This window comes from Dasypus novemcinctus, chromosome 5, assembly GCF_030445035.2.
Source record: "Dasypus novemcinctus isolate mDasNov1 chromosome 5, mDasNov1.1.hap2, whole genome shotgun sequence".
Taxonomy (NCBI): domain Eukaryota; kingdom Metazoa; phylum Chordata; class Mammalia; order Cingulata; family Dasypodidae; genus Dasypus; species Dasypus novemcinctus.
Window position 1 is genome coordinate 26252998 of NC_080677.1, and position 23644 is coordinate 26276641.

The window sequence follows — 23644 nt, forward strand, 5'->3', positions numbered from 1 at the left end:
TGAATGAAAGATACTAAGCAAAAAAGAGCACATAATATATGATTTCATTTATATGAATCTCTAGAAAATACAAACTACTGTATAGTGACAGCAGATTAGAGGTTACCTGGGAATGAGGCAAGGGGTGGGAAGAAGGGGTCATAAAGAAGCACAAGGAAACTTTTGAGAGTGATGGGTATTATAATCATGATTGTGGTTCATAGGTGTATACCTTTGTCAAAATTTATAAAATTACATACTTTAAATGTGCTCAGTTTATTGTACACGAATTATACTACAATAAACTATTTTAGAAAAAGACAATATATTGTTTTGTTTTGCCTGGTTTTGAATTTTGTATTTTATTATATGTGGTCTTCCAGGGCTTGCTTTTTTTCAACTCAATATTATGCCACCACACAGCAGATAGAACTATTTAGACCTCAAATCTGATTACAGCTCTCCCCTACTTTAAACCTTTCATTAAGTTCCCACTGCATTTAGGATTGAGGTCCCAGTACTTCACAGGATCCACAAGGCCCTGGTCACCCTTATCCCTTCTGTCTGCCCCTCACTCCCTGGACTCCAGCCTCATGCTGGCTTCTCTCTCAGTTTCTCCTTCCCAAGGGCGAATCCACTTCCTGGGTTGCTTTCCTTTCTTTACTCAACCAGGTCCTACTCATCCTATAAGCCTCTGCTGATATGCCCCTTCTTCTGGGAAGCCTTTCTAGCTGCCACTTAGATGGGTACCTCTATGTATCTTCATCGATCATGTCTGAGATGTTAATAGGTGGGTAATTATTGGGTTATTGGGTGAACTTGTTTTGGCATAAGTTTCATGAGGGCAAAGACCTGGCACAATGTTATTCACACTGCAGTTCTCACTTAGTGTTTAATGAATAGGTAAATAAATGGGTGGATAAATGATTGGCTATTTCTGAGATTTTTATTAAAATCACCTCTTAACTCCACCTTTATACCCTCACAGCTTCTGGCTCTCCCCAGAGATCAGACCACCACCCTCTAGGGGAATAAGCCAGAGATAAACCTAAGTGGTAGAGGCCAAGGAAACTGGACCAGAGTTGGTTTTCCCCACTGGGGAGACTTTGTTGCCAGCTCACCTTGTGAGCCCACTTCCCTTAGGGTGAATTCTTGCTCAGGAAGCTCCTCAGGCCCTGAAACAATCAGGATCTGTGGGGCCCACCTCCAAGGTCAGCCAGAGGTGGCCAGACAGTGGAATCCTGCCGGCGGCCTCGGCTTAGACGTAAGCCGTTTAGATGCCTGAGCTGTTTAGACTCAAGCTCCCCATCTCCCCACACATGATACTGTGAAAGGTTATGCTACAGTTTAAGGAAGAAATCTTAGATTTTTGAATAGTGATTTACAGTACCATTTTTGTTCCTTTAATATTAAGACATTTAAGAAGATTGTTCTTAAAAATTAAAATTTTGCAATTAAACATTTATATTTTGCAGTTAAATATATTGTTTCTGACAGAGTTCTTAGTCACAGACCATAGAATCCACTCTACCTAATTTAATCACAAGCTAGAGATAGTTTAAAGGGAATTAAGTAGCTGGCCAAATCCCCAGGAGACCCAGAAAACCAGGTTTGGACACCTCACTTCTAGAAACAATGGGACCTAAAGTGTGCAGCCAAGAGAAAAACCTGTCAGGTTGGGGTTTTGCCAGGGGAAATCATCTGGGGCATTGCAGTATAACTTTTGATGTCTGTTCATAGCTTTTGTGTGTTTGTTTAGATTTCCTCTAAAAAGTTTAAATGAACTTGTATATTTTAGATATTAACCATGTTGAATGCTGCATTCGAGGCACATATTTTTATTTCCTTTGTGATTTCTTTCATTATTTTAACACTAAAACAATTATCATGACTCCATATATCAGATACATCTTCTAATTAGACCTAGTGAAGTATCTAACCCCTTTGAACCCTGGCTCCACTACTTACTAGTTCTGTATCACTTAACTCTTTGGGCCTCCTCCTTATCTATAAAATAATAGCAATAAATAAGGGTTATAATCATACTTAAAGTTTTTTTTTTGAAGATCAAATCAGTCTATTAAGGACTTAACTCAATGACTGGCACAAAAGTGCTCAGTGTGTATTAGCTTCTGTCTTCCAGCACCCAAACCCTGACTAAATACATTATACATTGAGTATGTTTTAACCATGAATCACATAACTGGGAGATTGGAGGATCTTGCTTTGTTCCAAAAATGGATGAATCCTAGTAACATGTAAGGATCAGCTCCCGAGTTCAAGCTACTGTCAAGGGATAGGGTTGTGTAAGGAAGTGAAGGTACAAAAATGACCGGGACAAGGTCCGTCCCCCCACCCCCGGGGGCTGAGGACCTCAAAGAGGGCTGTCACGGCCCGTGGGTGTGTGTGGCGGGGCAGGTAGCCGCCGCCGGGGAAGGGCTCTCGGGTCAGGGCCCTCAACATCCCTCGCCACATCTGCTCCAGGCCTCGCGAGTCGCGAGCTCCGCATCGGCCGCCGCCGGGGGGCGCGCTCCGGCCTCTGGCACGTGCGGGCGGGACGGCGGGGGGCGCTGTGCGCTTGGGGGCGGCGCCGCCGGGAGGCCGCGGGGCGGGCCTGCTGCGCGCCCAGGGAATCCGCGGCCGCCGAGAGTCGCAGGGCGGCGGCGGGAGGGGGCGCTGCGAAGTCGGGCGAGCGCGGCGCGGAGGAAGTGCCGTCTTGACCGCCGCTACCTCAGCCCGGCCACCGAGAGCCGCGCGGGCCGAGATGTCCTCCCGGCCCGGGAGCGACGACGCGGGGGCCGGGGGCGCGCGGCGGCCGCGGGAGGCGCCGGAGCAGGAGCTGCAGCGGCGCCGGGAGCAGAAGCGGCGGCGGCACGACGCGCAGCAGCTGCAGCAGCTTAAACACCTGGAGTCCTTGTGAGTCCCCGACGCGCCCGACCTTCTGGAACGAACCGGGGGCTGGGGCTGTTTCCCGCGGAGCCCCGAGGTCGCCCAGGTGCCTGTTGGGGCCTTGGGAGGGGGTCCTCAGAGGCCCCGCGAGTGGGGGAGTGAGCCCGGCCGCCTCCGCGCCCCCGGTGGCACCCTGTATATCCCCGGCCCCGTTTCTTGAATTCCGGGTGTCGCGGGTGTCTGACTTGAAACTCTTCCCCCGCGAGCAGAGTGAAGGTTCCGTCCTCGGAGTCCTCCGAGCCGGGGCCCCGGGCCGGGAGCGCGCACGTGGGTGCGTGGGTTTGGCCCGTCCCGAGGAGGGGAACGACCGTTACTCAATTTTTGGGTCGCGATTTTGGTGGTTGGTTTCGGCGCTACTGGCCGCTAAGCATTTGGGCGCCCAGCGAGTATTTGTGGACTCAGGAAATGAGTTCAGCTGAGCACTTGGGTCTTTGCAGGTTTCGGTACGAGACGCCCGCTAGGAAAAGGAGAAAACCCCGTTCTTCTCATCCTCTGGTGTTAAAAAGGGAAGCTAAAACCCCATTCCTATAATGTTCGTGTTGTGAGGAAGCGAGGACTAGAGAATGGGGTGAAGGACTTGCCAAAGAGTTGGTGCTAAATATGCGACAGGCTTGCCGTCATCTAGAATAGAGTCGTTTAGTCCTGAAGATTTTTACCAGGATCCGAGGGTGGAAGCTACTGAGGCCAATTCCAGCTCAACGTGAAGCACTTCCTGCCTGAGAAGTATATTCTTCGCGAGTCTTAAGGCCTGATTTGGGCGTCATTGTGCTCTGCCTGCTCCAGGGGTTTCAGGGAGAGTTCAGATAACATAGAGAAAGGTATGTTGTAAAATAGATTCAAACATCAGGTGAGGACTTGAAACTGTCTTTTAAGTTCTTTTCCATGATTCTGTGATTCTATAATTATGACTGAAGCAGTGAAACTTTTCAAAGTATAGTGCTCGCTGAGTTTGTCAATAAATAATTGTCTTCTGTTTCAGGCATTTCGGTTTACCTGTGTTAAGTAGGTGATGTAAGGAACAGATCTTCAAAGGGTCAAAATCCTTCCTATAACATTCTGGGAGCTTTGATGCAAAATGCATTCCTTTCTTGGGGCCTGCACTGCTGTTTCTGAGTGGCCCTCCTCATGGTAGTAGTGGCAGGATAGGGCCCTGCATCCCTGAAAAAGGCCTTCTGTGGCCCTCTTGGTCTCCGTGCAAGTGAGATATTAAAAAATCGTTCCCTCCAGAACTCAGGCATAGTCCAGAGTCTCCAACTATAGGACCTCGACCATGGTTAATACCACTGGTTATACATCTGTTTTGTAGCTCACAGAGGGCTTTCTCAGACAGAGAGAGATAGCCTCCTATTTGAGATCATGAAAGGGAGCTTCAGTGGCTTAATTAGTGATCAAGGACACATCAGTAGCCTGTAAAAGAGCAAATCAGGAGACAAACCCAAGTTTCTCGTTCCCATACTGGAATTTTCCAGTTTCAGAGATTTAAAACTGATTGACCTGTTGGCATGTTTGGTTTGGCCAGTTCCGGGTCTTGTTGTTGTTGTTATTTTTAATTAGTTTGTTTGTACCGGACTAGTACTTGCATGTAGTTTTAAAATATCAAATAAGACTAAAAGGCCAATTTCAAAAAGTAGTAGTTTGCTGTCTTACTCTTCAGTTACCCCCCACACTCACTGCCCCAGACAAGGCTTCCATATGCAAAATCTTTTGGTTTTCTCTTCTGGCATTTTTATATGCTCGTTATTATTTCTGGACATTATCTGTTAGATTTAGTTCTCTTTCCCTACCCCTCTTGCTTCCGTACTTCCAATATTGCTATATTATAACTTTTTTTTACTAAATCAATAGTTAGTATTAACATTGTTTTTAAAATATAGTATTGTTTACTTTTGAGCTAGTGTTCCGTGATTTATTTTGTTCTCTAGTATAACCCTTGTTTTTCCACTAGTGAATTAGAACCTTGTTTTTTTCATTTGCTTACTTTTCTTTTGCCACCTGCTAATTTTTTCATCCAGTGCTCAAAAACCTGAGTAAATTTTTCACATTACTACTAATCTATCAGTTCATTTTTTACAGTCTTCCTTCTCTCCTCTACTAGGCACTGGTTGCTTTCTAGGCCTGGTATACAATTGTCCTGGGACTTCTTTAACCTCTGTCCAATCTTGAATACTGTTTCCTGGATCCTGTGTTTTCCTCTTCCTTGTTTTTTTAGAATTGCATATTATTTCTAAGTTTTTTTAATTAGAGCAGTTATAGGTTTACAGAAGAATTATGCAGAAAGTACAGAGTTCCCATATACCTGCCCTCCCCCCAGTTTTCTCTCATTATTAACATTTTGCAATCGTTTGGTACCTCTTTCTATCTGTACCACCTCATTTTGCTGAAGCACATACTGTAACTTCCTATGAAAGAATGAAATATGGGTAAATTTTTTTTTACTCTTCACATATTTGAAAATGTCTTTATTCTACCCTCAAATCTGATAGGTAATTTGTAATCTAGGTATAGAATTTGGGGCGCAGGGTACAGTGTACTTTATTGATGTTATATGACAAGGCAGGGCTCTCTAAGCCCATCCCCTTCTTCAGAGGCTCAGGGATAGAAATTGTGTTGAAGATGGGAGATTGTCAGTGTAGAGGGATCGAGTTGGAGCAAGGACTCCCCAGCAGTTAAATGCCTCTCTCTTCCTCTCATGCTGTTGCTGGGGCTTCCCTGTTGCTGTAGCCAAATTCATTGTCATTCCAGGAAGTGAGCTTGACCAAGTGGTCGTTGAGGGCCTTGCCAGCCCCAGCACCAAAGGTGGAAAAGTGGGTAACTTGTTAAAGTCAGGAGACAACCTGGTCCTCATTGTCACCCAGGATGCACTTTAGGGGATCTCTATGATCTGCCTCACCACCTTTTTGATGTCATGTATTTGTGAACTGTGGTCATGAGCCCTCCATGATGCCAGCTGAGTCAGTATCCCCACACCCCTAGGGCCTCTTCAGTTATACTTCACAGGGGTCTAAATCTATAGTTTCCTCAAGGGTTGGGCAGGCAGTCTCCTGGCTGAAGTAAGAAAAAGACTGATGGTTTCAGCTTCTCAACGTCCATATTCCCCATTTCCAAGGTTGGAATTCCCTCCACCTAAAAAAGTCAGTTTACCACTTCTTTCCACTTTCCCATATTAGTTGAATTTTCTCTCTGCTGTTGTCTCCTCTCAGGTGTCTTTGTGATCTTATCTTTTTTTTCCCTTTACTATAATTTTAAGGGAGTCTGGGGAGGGAAGACAGATAAGCAAGTTGGCCAGTCTGCCGTGTTATATGGACAGCCCCACAGTGGTTTTTTGCAAATTGAAGTCAAATGCTTTTACCCAGGACAGCACCCTCTTCAGGTCTCCTCAGTTTCCCCTGGCCATTTCCTTGCACTTGACCTGCTTCTCTCTGACCATACCTCCCAGACCCTTGAAGGCATCTGAATCTTCCACCCATGCTCCAGAGTTCTCTCTCTCTCAAATGCTCCCAAGAAGGGAGATAGTGTGTGTGTGGCAGTTTTGTCTCTGCCCTCTAGCCCCACAGAAGCCAGCTGCAGGAATATTTGATAGACAGAGTTCCTGGCCTGCCCTGCTCTTTTTCTGAGGTTCTAACAAGAAAATTTTAAGGATAATAGTGCATATTTTATGAAACACCTAGGATACAGGAATAGACTTGACTGAAAGCTGATGAAACTGCATGGGGAAGAGGCAGTGATCCCTAGAGCCAAATGTGGAAGAGAATCTCTGAAGTAAATTGCCCAGGAAGGCCATAAGCCCAGGCTGGGGATGATGTCTGCAGGAAGGTCACTGCCCCATCTGTGCCCAGCCTCCACTTAGGAACAACTGGCATATCCCCAAAAACTACAAATCTGCAAAAAGTTATGGAGGCTGGCTTGGGCTAGGGAGGCCTTTCTCTTGGGTCCAGATCTTGGCCTTTGTGATGCTGGTGCTCCAATCTTGAGCTGCTCATGAGGCTGCTGAGAGCAGCATCTTGTCTTCAGCAGAAGAAGCAGAAGCCAGCATCGTTGAGTTCCTTTCCTGTATATGCTGGGATGTATTACCCATGAGGAAACTGAGGTTCTAGAGGTATGGAGTAACTTTCCCAAAGTACTCAGCAGTGCGAATGAATCAGAATTTCAATCAAAACTTTTTACTTTCAAAGCCAATGAGGTTTACACTATGCCTTGCCTGACCTACAGGATTTCCCGTTAACACAGACTCAACTGGTGACTCTTCCTACTGGAATCTATGGTCAATTGAACCTTATTCACAGGTTCTGTATTTGTTTATTAACTAAAATTTATTTGTAACTCTAAAATCAATACTTACAGCACTTTTTAAAAATATATTTATTTTATTTATTTATTTCTCCTCCTACCCCTTGTTGTTGGTGCTCATTATCTGTTCATTGTATGTTCTCTGTGTCTGCTAGTCTTTTTAGGAGACACTGGGAACTGAACCCAGGACCCAGTCACTTGAGCCACTTCCACTCCTTGTTGTTGTGTGTGTCCTCATTGTGTCTCCCTGTTGCATCATCTTGTTGCATTAGCTCATTTCACCAACCCATCACATCAGCTTGCTGTCTTGCTTGTCTCCTTTAGGAGACACCGGGAACTGAACCCGGAACCTCCCATGTGGTAGGGGGCGCCCAACTGCTTGAGCCACATCCACTTCCCACTCATAGCACTTTTGTGGTCATGCATGGACATGCACAGAGCAGTGAAAAATTGGAGCCACTCAGGGCCCTCCCAGGTGAGGATGAACAAGGCAATGCTTGCCTTCATGTTTCAACTCTTAAAATGTAAACAAGTGTCCTTTTTGCAGGGTATTTAGTGCTATAGTTTCTGCATTTTTATGCTTTTTTTTTTTTTTGGTTATTTTGTTATTAAAATGGCCCCCAAGCATAATGCTGCAGTGCTAGCCTAGTGTTCCTAAATTCAAGAAGGCTGTGTTGTACCTTGCAGAGAAAATATGCATTAGATAAGCTTCATTCAGGTGTGAGTGATAACTGTTGGTCATGAGTTCAGTATTTATGAATTAGCAAGGTGTATTAAAATCCTTTAAACAGAAACACATAAAACGAGGATAGGTAGTGATAAGCTGACAAAAAGTTGTGACCCAAGGCTCACAGGAACCTAACCCCATATTTCCCCTAGAGTAATGGTTTAATATTCAGTGTTCTCAGTTACTTTATAGATCTTTATAACTTCCGTGAACAATGAGAGTCTACGGTAATTTTATTGCGGAGGTGAATTCCTAACAGCATACTTTTGGCCCCACTTTTCTTTCTTAACCCCAAGTTACCTTTGCTTTTCATTTCAGAGATATATTAGGCTGACTTTGTGCCAACAGAGATGTAAGGAAGATGCCATTCATTTTGCTTTTTTCTGTAATTAAAAAAGAAAAAGGATTAAGATAATATATTTGCATGTAAATGTAAATAGAGTGAAAAATAAAGTTCCTCCCATTCATGCTCTTCAATTCCCCTCCGCAGAGGCAAACACTGTAATGGGTTTCTTAGATGGCCTTCCAGGGATAGTCTGTGCTTAAAGGCATGTGTGTATAAATGCATATATATAATCTCCTTTCTCCCATACACACAAAAGGAAGCATATTGAACACACTGTTCTATACTCTGCTTTTTTTTTTCTTAAGTATTTTGGAGATTGACCTGTATCAATTACAGCTTTCTGCTGATAAAACTAATACATTTTCATTGTAGAAAATTAGCCACACCTGCTGTCCTGTCTGGGTGCAACAGTGTTAGGAACTCCCATATTTCCAAGCTTCTGAAGTCAAGTCACAATTTTAAATAAGCTGAAGTGCCCAGATGTCCTCTCTCAGCAAAACATTTTCTGTGTAGGTATTGTACAGACCCAAGATGCTCAGTTACCTATTTCTTTTTTCTTCCCTCTTTTTTCTTTTTTCTTTTTCCCATTAGACAGTCACAATTAAAAGGCAGACATCCACATTGTGTTTGACATAGTGAGTACTCAATACTTCACAATGAACCCAAGCATTTGGTGCTGACTTTTCAGTTTGGAATCCAGAAGTCGTTTTCAGCAGAGTTCTGGCACCCAGATACCCAGATCCATCAATTTTAACATTTTGTCATATCATTCTGTCTACCCATCTATCTATCTTTCCATCCATCCATTCATCTATTTTCTAAACATTTGATAATGTATATCTCATGCTCCTTAAACACTTAATACTTCCATGTACATTTCCTAAGAACAAGGATATTCGCTTATATAACCACTTTAGGTACTGTTATCAAGTTTGAAAAATAGATATAAAGCTTATAGTCTATATTCCAGTTTTTTCATGTGTCCCAAAAATGTTCTTTGGGGCTTTCTCTCCTTCATTATTTGATCCAGCATAGGATCATGTATTGCATTGATTGTTACTGTCTCTTTACTTGCTCCTTTTTTTTTTTATTGTGGAAACATATATACAATACAAGCATCTCAGCCACTCCCAAGCCTACAGTTCAGTGGGAATAATCACATTCACAATGTTGTGCTACCCTCACCGTCATTCATTACCAGACATCTCTCATCAGACCAAACAGAAACTGTGCACCCATTATGCATTCTTCCTCTTCCCTACCCTCTATTCCCCCGCCTAGTCCCTGGTAACCCATACTTTACTTTCCAGCTCTCTGAATCTGCATTCTCTAGTTATTTCATGTAGGTGGAATCATATAATATCTGTACTTTTGTGTCTGAATTATTGTATTGGTTTCCTAGCTGCTAAAATAAGTACCATTCAGTGGGTTAACTTAAACACCAGTAATTTATTGGCTCAGTGTTGAAGCTAGGAAAAGTCCAAAACTGAGGTATGAGCAAGGTGATGCTCTCTCCCAGAAGCAATCCTTGCTTTTCTGTCACATGGCAATGGACGTGGTGGCTTCTTCTCTTTTCTCTTCTGGTCCCATTGGCTTTGAGCTTCTGGCTGCTCCCATGGCTTTTTTTGCTTATAAGGACATCAACCTTTTCAGATTAAGGCCCCCTCATTCAGTTTGGCCACACCTTAATTAATAACATCTTCATAGGTCTTATTTACAAATGTTCACACCCATTTGGGTTCACACCCTTTTGTGAGGGACATGATTCATCCTCAATAATTATTTCACTCAACATGATGTCTTCAGGGTTCAACCATATTGTAGTGTATATCAGAACTACATTTCTTTTTATAGCCAAGTAATATTCCATTGTATGGATATACTGCATTTTGTTTATCCATTCATTTGCTGATGGTCATTTAGTTGCTTCCACCTTTTGGCTATTGTGAATAATGCTGCTATGAACATAAGTGTGCAGATGTCTGTCCAAGTCTCTCAATTATTTTTCAATTCTTCTATATACATAGAAGTAGGATTGCCAGATCATTTGGTAGTTCTATGTTTTACTTTACTTTTGGTGCAACCATCACTTTTCCACAGCAGCTATACCATTTTACATTCCCATCAACAATATACTAAGATTCCTATGTCTCTTCATCCTTGTCAGCACTTGTAATTTTCCATTTTTTTAATAATAGCAATTCTAGTGGGTGTGAGTTGATAACTCATTGTGGCTTTGATTTGCATTTCCCTAATGACTAATGATATTGCACATCTTTTCATGTGCCTATTGGCCATTTGTATATCTTCTTTGGGAGAGAATGTCTATTCAAGTACTTGGCCCATTTTTTAATTTGGTTCTTTGTCTTTTTGTTATTAAGTTGTAAGAATTTTTAATATAGCCTGGATATTAAACCCTTATCAGATGTACGGTTTTCAAATATCTGTCCTTCTATTCTGTAGGTTTTTTCATTTTATTGATAGTATCCTTGGATGCACAAAAGTTTTCCATTTTTATGAAGTCTGATTTTTCATTTTTTGCTCTTTTAGTGTTGTCTAAGAATCCATTGCCTGACACAGAGTCCTGAAGATATTTCCCTATTTTTTTTCCCTAAGAGTTTTATAGTTTTAGCTCTTCTATCTAGGTCATTGATCCATTTTGAGATAATTTTTGTATTTTGTAGACCTACTTTCATTCTTTTGCATGTGGATATCCAGTTTTCCCAGCACCGTTTGTTGAAGAGACTGTTCTTTCCTTTCGGAGTGGACTTGGCACACTTGTCAAAAATTAATTGGCCGTAGATACATAGATTTATTTCTGTGTTCTCTGTTCTATTCCATTGGTTCTTGTGCCAGTACCACACTGAGTATTCAATATTGAATACCACCCTTAGTCCGGACCCTGTGCAAGGGTCCTACAGCCTGACTCCACCATGGTCAGAGCAGCAGAAAGAGCTCACTGTGATCAGGACAAGCAGGGCAGATTTGGAATTGGAGTTGCAGGGAAATGGGAGAAGATATCCTTCCTTCCTCTCCTTCCTCTACAATATGCCCATCCCCCCAGCTTTGCTTCTTCTCCGCTACCCCTCCTCCCACCGTATCAGAACAATACGGTTGCTCAAATCATCCCTAACCCCTTCACAGCCTTTCAATGTTGAGTAAGTGGAAGGTGTACTAGGTTAATAACCTAACACTAATGATATTTTGGGACCATAATTAGCCCACAGGTCTTCTTACCTTACATTTTCCCTGCATTCCCTTGCTTTCCTTTCTCTCCAAAAAAAGTATCATTGTACTAGGACAGGTTTAGTTAGTATGTTAGGGAATTTAAGTTCTAGATTTCTGCACAATGAATATAGCATGTTTGTTTATATTTGATCCTTGGATGCTGGGTTTATTTATTAACTGATTTAGTTGTAAGGTAGTTTTTTAAGATTTTTACCAAGGATATCTTTTTTTATTTTGACCTGTCAGCTGCCTTTTGCTCATTAAAATATATGATGTTCCTTTTAACCTGGTTGATGGCTTTTTCTTTCTTTCTTTCTAGTTATGAAAAACCTCCTCCCGGACTTATCAAGGTTAGTGCGAATTTTGTACTCTTGTTTATTCTCTTAGACCTGCTTGCAGACTCAGTAACTTGTTATTTAAAAAAATGGTTGCATGAGGTTTTTGGACGTCTTTTTCTTTTTTTCCAAGATTTTTTTATTTATTTCTCTCCCCTTCCCCTTCCTCCCCAGTTGTCTGCAAATGTATCCATTCGCTGTGTGTTCTTCCATGACAGCGTCTATCCTTATTAGAACCACCAGGAATCTGTGTTTCTTTTAGTTGCTTTCTTTTGTTGTTGTTGTGTCAGCTCTCCGTGTGTGCGATGCCATTCCTGGGCAGGCTCCACTTTCCTTTGCGCTGGGTGGCTCTCTTCACGGGGCGCACTCCTTGAGCATGGGGCTCCCCTACATGGGGGACACCCCTGCGTGGCAGGGCACTCCTTGCACTCATCAGCACTGCACATGGGCCAGCTCCACACGGGTTAAGGAGGCCCGGGGTTTGAACCGTAGGCCTCCCATGTGGTAGACGGACGCCCTATCCATTGGACCAAGTCTGCCTCCCATGGACGTCTTTTTTTGATAACCCTGTTTCTTCCTTGCAGATGCCTGATGTTTCATACATTTTGGGTTCCTTATAAGCCTGTGCTTTTGAGGAAATTTAATCAGCCAAGTTTCTTTTCCACCAATGATCTGCTGCAGGCCCACTTGTGCTCCTCAGCAGATTCTCCCCATCTCTCTCTTGCACTTGCCACTGTGCCTTCTTAAAGCTCTGCTGCCCCCTTTTGCATTGTGTGACCTGTTTAGCCCCTCAGTACATCGGTACATCGTGTGCTGTTTTAGTCACTGATGGTTTCTTGTTTCATCACCTCTGAGAACTGACAAGGTTGAGGAGGCTTGATTGCTTATCCAAGCTAGCCTCCACCAGTACAGGGTCCTGCATCCTTGCCAGTGTCTCTGTGAGTGTGACTTAGAATAGCAATTAAAAGCCAAAGCAACTTTTTCTGTTTGGTAACTTTAAATTAAAATAGTAAATAATCATTCTTCCATTATAAATGTAATAGTCACAGAAACTTGAAAAAAAAAATCAGAGAAAAAACACCTTAATTGTAAATGCAGTTATTCAGTGGCAAAAATGCATTTCAAAGATATGGCATGTATGACTGTAAAACATGACAGTGGCCTTCAAGATATACTAAGCTATTTACTATAACATGCCATTTTTATTATTCTAGAAAATCTGGCTTGTTTACTTTATTTTTTTACACTTTGATTTATTCCAGAGAGCTGAGTTAGTGAAAGCCTTTTTAAGATCTGAGAACTAATTTACATAGAATTTGTAGCTTTCAGAATATTCTTTTTTTTAAAGATTTATTTTTTATTTCTAACCCCTTCTGCCCCCCCAGTTGTCTGCTCTCTGTGTCCATTTGCTGTGTGTTCTTCTGTGACCACTTCTATCCTTATCAGCAGCACTGGGAATCTGTGTTTCTTTTTGTTGTGTCATCTTGTTGTGTCAGTTCTCTGTGTGTGCAGCACCATTCTTGGGCAGGCTGCACTTTCATGCTGGGCGGCTTTCCTTACGGGGCACACTCCTTGCGCATGGGGCTCCCCTATGCGGGGGACATCCCTGCGTGGCATGGCACTCCTTGTGGGTATCAGCACTGTGCATGGGCCAGCTCCACATGGGTAAAGGAGGCCCGGGGTTTGAACCGCAGACCACCCATGTGGTAGGCAGACACCCTATCCATTGGGCCAAGTCCACTTCCCTGAGAGCATTCTTATATGAAGAACACTAGTAACTCTTCTCTAAGAACAACTGTATCTTCTCACGTTCTTCTGGCACATTTATTTCCTGCTTTTTCTGTCAAGTATAGGTTGTCTTTCTTTCTAGTTCTCTTAGAAGATAATTGACAGTGACATTGGGAACTGCAGGCCTTGACAAAGCCAGACGATGGTGTGTTACAAAACAAATAGAGAATTTCAGTGCTTTTTTGTATGTTGTTTATACATTGTTTCCTTTGCTTAGGAAGATGAAGCTAAGCCAGAAGACTGTATACCAGATGTACCAGGCAATGAACATGCCAGGGAATTTCTGGCTCATGCGCCAACTAAAGGACTTTGGATGCCACTGGGGAAAGAAGTCAAAGTTATGCAGTGTGAGTGTGGAAGAGTTTCCAGTAACACTACTCAACACAGTTATAGTTACATATCATGCATTTACAAAGCAGATTTACTTATTGTTTTTAATTTATTCTCCCAACAGTCCTGGTAAAGAAATGGCATTTTATAGTTAAGGAACAGACTAAGGGATATTAGTTAGTTGTCCAAGGTAAGAGTAGAGCAAAGCTTTGCATCTAGGGCCTCTGACTCCAAGTCCAGTGTTCTCTCCATGAGACCATAACTGCTGTTGGAGTACACTCCCACCAGAACAGCAACACCTTCACCCCGTGCCATTGAAGATGGCATTGGAATGGCACTGGCTGCTTTTTAAAGGCATTTCTGTTGAATCGTCTATTTCCTGTATCTTGGATCTTCTTTGTTGTTATATTCTCTTACAGTGGAATAAATTCTCTGATAACTTCCTGAAAAATGGGTTTATGGGAGATAAAATTTTCAACACTTCATGTCTCTGAAAACATCTATTTTACAGATCTTTTGATTTGCCAGGGTATAGGATTCTAGATTTTTAAAAATCACTTTCCTTCAGAATTTTGAAGATGTTAGTCCATTTCCTTCTTGTTTCTAGAATTGCTGTTGAGAAGCCCAAAGCCATTCAGATTCCTGATCCTTTGATGTAACCTGGTTTTCTGTTGCTGTTGCTTTCTGTTTTTTTATTTTTCCTTTCTGGAAGCTTATACTATCATCTCCTTATTCCCAGTGTTCAGAAACTTAAATTTTTTCATTATTTCCCCTCCTCTCTGTTTACAGTTCTGTTATTCAGATAGTGGGCTTCCTAGCCTGATTTTCTAATTATTTATCTTTGCTCTCCTATTTGTATTTTTGTTCTGATTTCTAGAATATTTCATCATTATTACCTTCCAATTCTTTTGTAAATTTTCAATTCGGTAACTTCAACAGCAACTATAATATAATTCAATTCAATTCAGTTCTGACTCTACCTGGATCTAGGCTGGACTCCAAAGATTAAGGGCACAGACCTCCACAGAAGAGCCCTTCTTTAGACACCAGCTGCAAGCTCTAGGGTCTCCAGGGCCATACCTACTTCTGAACAACTGGCTATAAATTCAGGGGTTCACACTACCCCCTCAGGTTCAGTAATTTGCTAGAACAATTCACAGAACTCACTGAAAGCAATATACTTAGAATTATAGTTTTTCGTAGTATAATAATAACAGCAGCCAAAAAAAAAGACACATGGGTCAAGTTCTGGGAGGGTCTCAAATCTCCAGCCTCCCCTCTTTTCCCAAAGGGAAAACTGACTTGAAGTGACTCAAAATCCCAATTCTGTAATCACAGGATTGGTCTTTCTGGTATAGCCAGCACCCCTCCCTAAGACTGTAGGTGTAGGTGGCCCCACTTGTTCAATTGCATTAGCATATGAACTATCAGCTATGACCCCAGGCCCCCATAAATAACATTTCTATCACAGGAATTTCCAGGGGTTTAGAGGATATTTTTCTATGTATGTTCTTCCCCCCCCCCCCCCCCCCCCCCAGTTCTTGTTCTGTTGCAATATTTGTTTCCTTAAAATGTTAATAATCCTTATTTTTTTCTTCTCCCTAATTGGTTTCTTTTTCCCCCAGATAGCTGTTTCCTCTTTATTAATTTGGCCTTTTTGTCTTTCATTTAAGAGGTTTTCAGATATCTGCTATTCTGTGGTTTGTCTACTATATTAGTTATCCATGGCTTGGTAGCAAATTACCCAAAACTTGGTGGTTTTTAAACAACAATAAATATTTATTATCTCACTGTTTCTGTGGACCAAGAATCGGAAGCAGCTTTAGCTGAGCAACCCTGGCTTTGACGCTCCCATGATATTGCAGTCAAGATGTATCTGAAGGCAGGCGTGGGACTGGAGGGTCATTTCCAAGAAGGCTCACGCACATACCTAGCAAATTGATGCTAGCTCTTGGCAGAGGGTCTCCGTGTTTGCTAGATGGACCTCTCTGTAAGGCTGCTTGTTATTCTCAGAATATTACAGTTGGCTTCTCTCTGAGCCAGTGACCCAAGAGAGAACAAAGTGCCAGCAACAAAGTATTTTATGACCTAGCCTCCAAAGTTACAAGCTGTCATTTCCATCATATGTTATTGCTTAAGCAGCTCCCCCTGTTCATTTTGGGAGGCAGTTACATGGCAGTGTGCATGTCAGGGCTCTTTGGGGTCATCTTGAAGGCTGGCGACAACACTCTTAAGAGTGGGAGATTTTTTTTTCTTTTTTTTTTTTTTAACTGACAAGAACTTCTAAGTATGTAAGTGTATAAGGACAGCTTATTAACTGAATCTCATTAGAAATTCTACACCAATTAGTTGGGTATCCTTTCGGTCAGTATCTGTAAGTCTTCCACATTGGGCTGCTTAGGTTTTCACAAAAAAGTTGTTTTCTGTCTGCAGGGAATAGGCCAAGTTGCTAGTGTTCTGGAAACTATTGAAGGAAGATGGCTGAAAAGTACTGGCATCTAATACTCACTCATTTACCTAATCTTCCTATTTTCAGTATTGCACCGGCCTTCAAATGTACCAGCTGTCTCCCCAGCCTTCTCCAGAGAATAAGCCTCCTCCTCTCCACCTTTTCCAGAGAATAAATCTTTCTGCTAGGGTCAGGGAGAGATGCACTTGAACTTTTACTTAATTCTCCTTGTTTTAGCATCCCCTTTACCTCTACTTCCAGAACTATGTGGTGCTTCCAATTCCTGACCTCTTGGCAGTTCTACAAATAGAAATTGAGTTGTTTTTCATTTTTTCCCACTACTCACTTGGAATTTTCTCGGGTCCGCTATAAATTTAGCCTATTTCTTTCTGCATTATAACTTCCAACAGTTTTTTTTTTTTTTTTTTTTGCTATTGACTCCTTTCCTATTTTCCCATTCTCATGGTTTATGCTTTCTTAAAAGAATTCTCCTTGTTGTCATTTCTATGGGATGTCAGCAAGGGAATGGAAATAAATGATTGCTTTTAGTCCATTAACTTTACCCAGAAAAATGCTACTTCTTTTTCAAGTTTGAAAACTATTGCTCTGTTTGATGGGGTGGTTAGTTGAATTTCACTTAACCATTTTATACTTCTTTGCATTAACTTCTAAAATAAGACTATATTGTTACAACCAGAACCAGTTTTACCATGAAGTTAATGAAATTTAAACCTCAGGGCCCCTCACTTGCGCCTTCTAGAGTCCTGGGCGGGGTCCCCAATAATGTGTTCATGTGATCCTACAGTTTTTAAAATTTGCCAAGGCACAATACTTTGTTCCTAAAGAACCCTTCCTCCCCTTCAAGTTATGCAAACTTCAGCCCACAAAAAACTTGGATTCATTCAAGATAGGGAAAAAACACGCACAACTATGCATGCCCTGCTTCTTAAACTTTAATATATCTACAAATCAAGAGATATTTTTAGGAAAGTGGATGTGGCTCCGGCGCCTGAACTCCCACCTACCGCATGGGAGGTCCAGGTTCAGTTCCCGGTGCCTCCTGGAGAAGACGAGCAAGACAGCAAGCTGACACAACATGTTTAATGCAACAAGATGATGCAGCCAAGAGATAGTGAGGAAACATTGTGAAAGACATAACAAAAAAGCAGGGAGCAGAGGTGGCTCAAGCAATTAGGCACCTCCCTCCCACATCAGAGGTCTCAGGTTCAGTTCCCTTTGCTTCCTATAAAGAGAAGACCAGTACACAACACATCAAATGGAAACAGCAAATGCAAACAACAAGGGGGTGGGGAGAAATAAATAAATCTTTAAAAAATCTTTTTAAATCTTTGTACAGAAATATTTACTTTCTGGGGTTAACCTGATACCTTGCATTTCTTGCCCCCCCCATCCCACCCCCAAGATAGCTCCCTTGTCTGTTTGCTGGTTGTTTGTGCTTGTTGTTTTTTGATCACTGTCTGTTTTTTCTTTAGGAGGCATCGGGAACCAAACCTGGGACCTCCCATATGGTAGACCCTCAACCACTTGAGCCACACCCACTCCCTTCTCATTTTGTTTTTGCTCATTGTCTGTCTGTTTTTTCTCTTGGAGGCACCAGGAACCAAACCTGGGACCACTCGTGGGAGGAGGACACTTAACTGCTTGAACCATATCTGCTCTCCCCTTTGCATTTCTAACAAGCTCCCACATGGTGCTGATTTTTTTTGCTCCATGGACCACACTTTGAGTAACCAGGAACACCCTGGATTTATCAGTAAGAGAGTTTTGCTCACGAACGGCATGGATATATATATATATAAATCAGTTTTATTGATACATATTAATAAAGCATACATTCCATCCAAAGTGTACAGACCATCCAAATGTATAATCAGTGTTATTTGGTATAATCACATAGTTGTACATTTATCACTTCATTATTGGAGCATTTTCATTATTCTAATAATAATTTTTTAAAAACAAAACAAAAAACAGACAAAGCTCCACCCCTTAATTACTACCTCTCAATCTCTCTATGCATCCACTCCCTTACATAACTGCTATCCTGTTTCCATCTTTGTAATTTAATTGTATTTATATTTTGTATAGATGGAATCAACAATATGTAGTACCTTTTGTCTATTTCTTTCATTTAGTATATTTTTTTTTACCCTTAATGGAAGAGTATTAATATAGTACTATAAACTACTGTCCATACTATACACTACTGTCCATATGGATTCTTCTTGATATCCACATGCCATTCCATGTTTTTGTTACATTTCATGTCCCTCCATTTTGATCGTAAAGACAGACATCTGTTTGAAGGTGGTCTGCGTCTGGGTTAAGAGTACAGTCCTTCTTCCCCAGATGGAATTAGCTTGAAATGTGGGGATAGCAGCCAGTAGAGAATCTTCAAACATCATTTTTCCAATGGTTTCCTAATTCAAGCAGCAAACAAAAATAAGAAGGGAAAATACTTTCTTTCCCTGCCAGCATATATTTTCGGTAGCTGCCACCATGGAGTAAAACTAGCTGATCTTAGCTCTATCCCTTTTCTTGCTTCTGACCCCCTTGGTGGGAATTACTTAAGGAGCAAATATAGGATCTCACTTAGCTCACCATTCCCATACTATTTCCTAATTTGTCTCAAATCCAGATGGTTCTGAGAAAATGAAAACAAGTGAAAGAAGTTAATTCAGAAGGCTCTCATCCATTCGTGCTTTGCTCACCACTTGCTTTTTCCCATATCTCAATGCCTACTGCCAAGTCCATGATCACTGAAATTCCATGAAATGTATGTATGTCCTGGAATATTCCATGAAATGTATGTATGTCCTGAAATTCCATGAAATCCTTCTATATCCTGGAATATGTTATATGCATTCTCTTATTATGTCACCCACCAGCTCCTCACTAGGTGCTTCTAATAATAAACCTTATTAAATAAGAGAGTTTCCCTGTGTAGCGTTAAATCATATTAGGGTTTTGATGGCATTAACATTTTAAAAGAATCTGTGGTTTTGTCTAGGTAAAGGTGAGGGATTTGTACAGTGGTTAACCTGAGAAATATTGTTTGTTCAGGTCTAGATGTATAAAGGAGTATCAGAACCACCTAATAAATGGAAAAGATTTATTCTTTGAAAAATATACTAAGACACCCACTGAAAAAAGAAATTCACCCTTTGCAAGTATTTTTGCATGGGATTGCTTACTAAGTACTTGGTGATGAAATATTCATTTCTAAAACTCCAGAATTAATAGATGCTTGGGAAACAATTAGTTTCCCTCTGTTTATTGTCTCATCCATTGTTTGCATTTGTTTTTAGTATTGGAGTTTAAATGAACGATAGCTTTAATATGATCTTTTGATTCTTTATCTTGATTAAGTGAAAGTGTGTTATCTTACCAGAGGTATTTGCCTTCTTCTTTGTTTTTAGGTTGGCGTTGTAAACGGTATGGTCACCGAACAGGCGACAAAGAATGCCCTTTCTTTATCAAAGGCAACCAAAAGTTAGAGCAGTTCAGAGTAGTAAGTAAACCCCCACAGTGACAATTTACATTTATCAGAGATGGTGAATGTTGATGCATCAGGCAGTCCACGGTCAACTGAAGATTCACACACAGCACAATCCCAGAAGCCTTTCAACCTTAGTATCTGGTGTTGACTACATCTCTGCTAAACTGCATTTATGTGATAGATTAGGTCTTTGACAAAAAAAAAAACAAACAAACAACTAGCTACTATGAAAGTGTTATTTGTTTATGCCTAGGAACAGTGGTCCATTTTTGAAGCAGAAATTATCATTAAAATCAGAATTTTATATAAAGAATCATGCTTTATAACTAAAATCTGGGCTTTCGTTTCCTAAGAACTACCTGAAGATTTGACATCTTTCTATTATAAGGTAGAAGTGTGTGTGTATAAACTACATATTCTCTTTAGATGACAATGAGACAAATCTATTATTTCTTCACTTCATTTTAACAGAATCTCCCTCCAGAACTATAGAGTTCACTGCTCAATAACTGCTTCTGCCCACTTAAATATGTTGCTCTCTGGATGTATTGGGATTATTGTTATATATCAAACTTGGGCCCACAGACATTCTCCAAGAGTTTTGAGACATTTAAAATATTATGTTTTCATTTTAATAATCTGAAAAAATCATTCTGATCAAGCACCATTAGATGGAATGTCAATTTTTACAACCACTGTAGAAGGTAGAAATAAATTTCATGAACTTTAAACATACTCATTTTTCAAAGTCATAAATCTCACTTCTAAGATTTATGATATGATATTTATGATATGATATTTACAAATGATAGAACATTGATATATGCACAAATATTTATGTGTAAGGATAACTTTCAGAATTATTTATATGATTTAAAAAGTGGAAAGAAGGAAAAATACAAAAAAAGTGGAAAGTGAAGAAATAGAGGAAACAACTAAATGTCCAGCATAAGTGTAACATAGAAATTACATAGCCATTAGGAATTATGTTCTAGAAGAATGTGTAATGCCACAGGAAAATATTCATGAAACCATAGTGAAAAAAGAATAGAGTTGTATATATAATTTGATTTTAATTTTTCATAAATTAATAATGATTCAAAGAAATACACTAAAATATTAGCAGTAGTTATTTCTGAATGGTAAGATAATAGAATTTTGTCTAAAATTTCTGCAGTATACATGTATTTCTTTCATTTGAGATAATTTACTTACTATAAAATTCATCCTGTAAGTATTCTTATTTTCAAGTAATAATATATTTGCCTTATTAAACAAAATGTAAACATTACAGGTAAGATTATCACCGCCAAGGCCAATCTTGTCTTCCTGCCCAGAGGGAGTTTGCATCTAGTAGTCTAATGAGGATAATTAAATTATTTGCTGCATTTTTAAAATCAGAAAAATCTCTTTTATAGACCCAATGAGATTTCTGTGAATGGAAACGCTTAGAAAGAAATGGAACATTGTAAACATAACACTATACCAAACGGGGAAAAAATTGGCTTCAGTAAATAGAGATATAATTTTTGTTTAATCATTTATGAAACCTAACCAAACCTTAACCTTCTCTGACACTTAAGGCACATGAAGATCCCATGTATGACATCATACGAGAGAACAAAAGACATGAAAAGGATGTAAGGTGAGGTCATCATGATGATAACAAGCTCCTCTTAAACTTTTAAATTATATAAAATTAGAAACAACAATTCCAATATTAGATAAATGGTTTTAGTAAATATGGTGAATGTGGCACTTCAATTCTGAAATATCTGGAAGGCCAATGTGCAGGGAGGGACTGAACATACCAACTTTGTTCTCCTTGGTTAGCCTAATAAAGCAATGGGCTTGGCCCAGCCTCCTCAGACCACTGAGAAATGAGGATGGTAAACCACCTTATTGTGGCTGGTTATCTTTCATGTGATTTAGTTTCTCTTCTCAAATATCTTTAAGAATCTGAGGTTTTGTTAAATATTTTCTTAGGCATAATTAAAGATAGGGTGAAAAACGTGTTTTAGTTTGCCAAAGGGCAAAGGGGTGCTGATGCAAAGTACCAGAATCTGTTGGCTTTTAGGAAGGGTATTTATTTGGAGTAAAAGCTTACAGTTCCAAGGCTATGAGAAGTCCGACTAAAGGCCCCATAAAAGGTGCTTTCTCACCCACGTCAGCTGCCATTTGTTGAAGCAAGTCGGTGGGTGATCTCTGCCTGGTCTCTTCCTTCCCCTCCGGGCTGTACTGTCTCCCAGAGCTCAGCTGAGGACAACTAGTTACAGGGCTCGTCTCTTTCCAGGTCTCTTCTCTGAGGCACAGCTGTCTGCTTTCTTCCTGATTTCAGCTATAAGCTATCAGGCAAATGGCTTATCAGTTCCTTGAACCTGTTGGGGGCTTCCTGCCGTGCATCTCGGCTGTAGGTGAAACCCTCTCTCACTTGGCAGCCATCAACATGATGGCTCCCTTTCCTCTGTCTCTGAGTGTATGTCTCCCTTTATGTCAGACCCAGCAAGAGGGCAGAGGCTCAACATGAATCACACCCCACTGACATACCAGTCAACTGGATCTCACCCCCACAGGAACAGATTAGCTTAAAATATATTTCTCATTTGGGGATCCATAAAATAATTTAAAACTTCCACAGCATGGGAGGGTTTTTTCCTTTCACATTGGTTGTATGGACTTCTAATTATTGAGGAAATAGATTCTCTACTATAAAACTGAACAGTGAGGGAATAGTTGTGGAAACCAGGCATCAGTTAAAAGTTATCATTGTAGGAACATGTAGAAATATTGAGGACAATGAAAAGAATACAAAATGGCTTGAAAAATGGTTAAACTCATGTAAAATAGACATGCATATGTGGGAGAATGGGGAAAATATAAATAAGTATTACATTTACAGAATGGGTTATACATGATTTTTCTCAATCCTGCTTTTAATCATATTTAAGCTTAGAAAACGTTTTTAACTGTGTTAAAAACCATGGTTCTTTGACTAATTTTGTATGTTTAGGATACAGCAATTAAAACAGTTACTGGAGGATTCCAGCTCAGATGAAGATGACAGCAGCTCCAGTTCCTCAGAAGACAAAGAGAAACACAAGAAAAAGAAGAAGAAAGAAAAGCATAAGAAACGGAAGAAAGAAAAGAAAAAGAAGAAGAAACGAAAGCATAAATCTTCCAAATCCAATGAGAGTTCAGATTCAGACTGACAAGGACTCAACTTGTTCAACATTCGCTTCTCAAAAATTATACACTGTGGCCAAGGAACGAAGGGTCAGAGAGGGATGAGAGAGAGAAGCCAAGAGAGGGATATCTGATGTCACAGCCGTGAATTCACGCCTACCTTCCAGAAAGGAAGTGACCCACCAGAGAGTGAATTTTCTCTTCCCAGGTGCTAGCTCCAGACAGTGGCTGATTTCAGTCAAGAAAGCTTATATTCAGTGTCCTCCTCCCAGCTGGTCACTGCAGTTAATTATTCATTTGAAATACCTCCTCCAGGGCAGCAGGACTAAGGGAATCTCAGGAAGCTCTTCTGTGGCTTTTCCCCCTCCATGGTGGGGCTACTTAATTCCCATCGATTTTAGGCTTGCATTTTCTCTGTTGTGGAGGATAATAAAAGCTGATTATTTACTTTTTTAATGTATTTATTTTTCAATAATAATACACTTATAGGATGCAAATTTAAAAGCTACATAAGATTTAATCA

At 40.6% G+C, this 23644-nt stretch overlaps 1 protein-coding gene across 1 annotated transcript; it reads left to right on the top strand.

Moving 5' to 3' along the window:
- Positions 1–2711: 2711 nt before the first annotated feature.
- On the top strand, positions 2712–23573 carry RP9 (RP9 pre-mRNA splicing factor). The gene is made up of 6 exons (XM_004458210.4): positions 2712–2895; positions 11836–11866; positions 13857–13986; positions 19859–19950; positions 21522–21583; positions 22949–23573. Exons 1-6 carry the CDS (start codon positions 2744–2746, stop codon positions 23145–23147), a joined length of 666 nt encoding a protein of 221 aa, XP_004458267.1. The 5' UTR covers positions 2712–2743; the 3' UTR covers positions 23148–23573.
- The last annotated feature ends 71 nt before the right edge of the window (positions 23574–23644 follow it).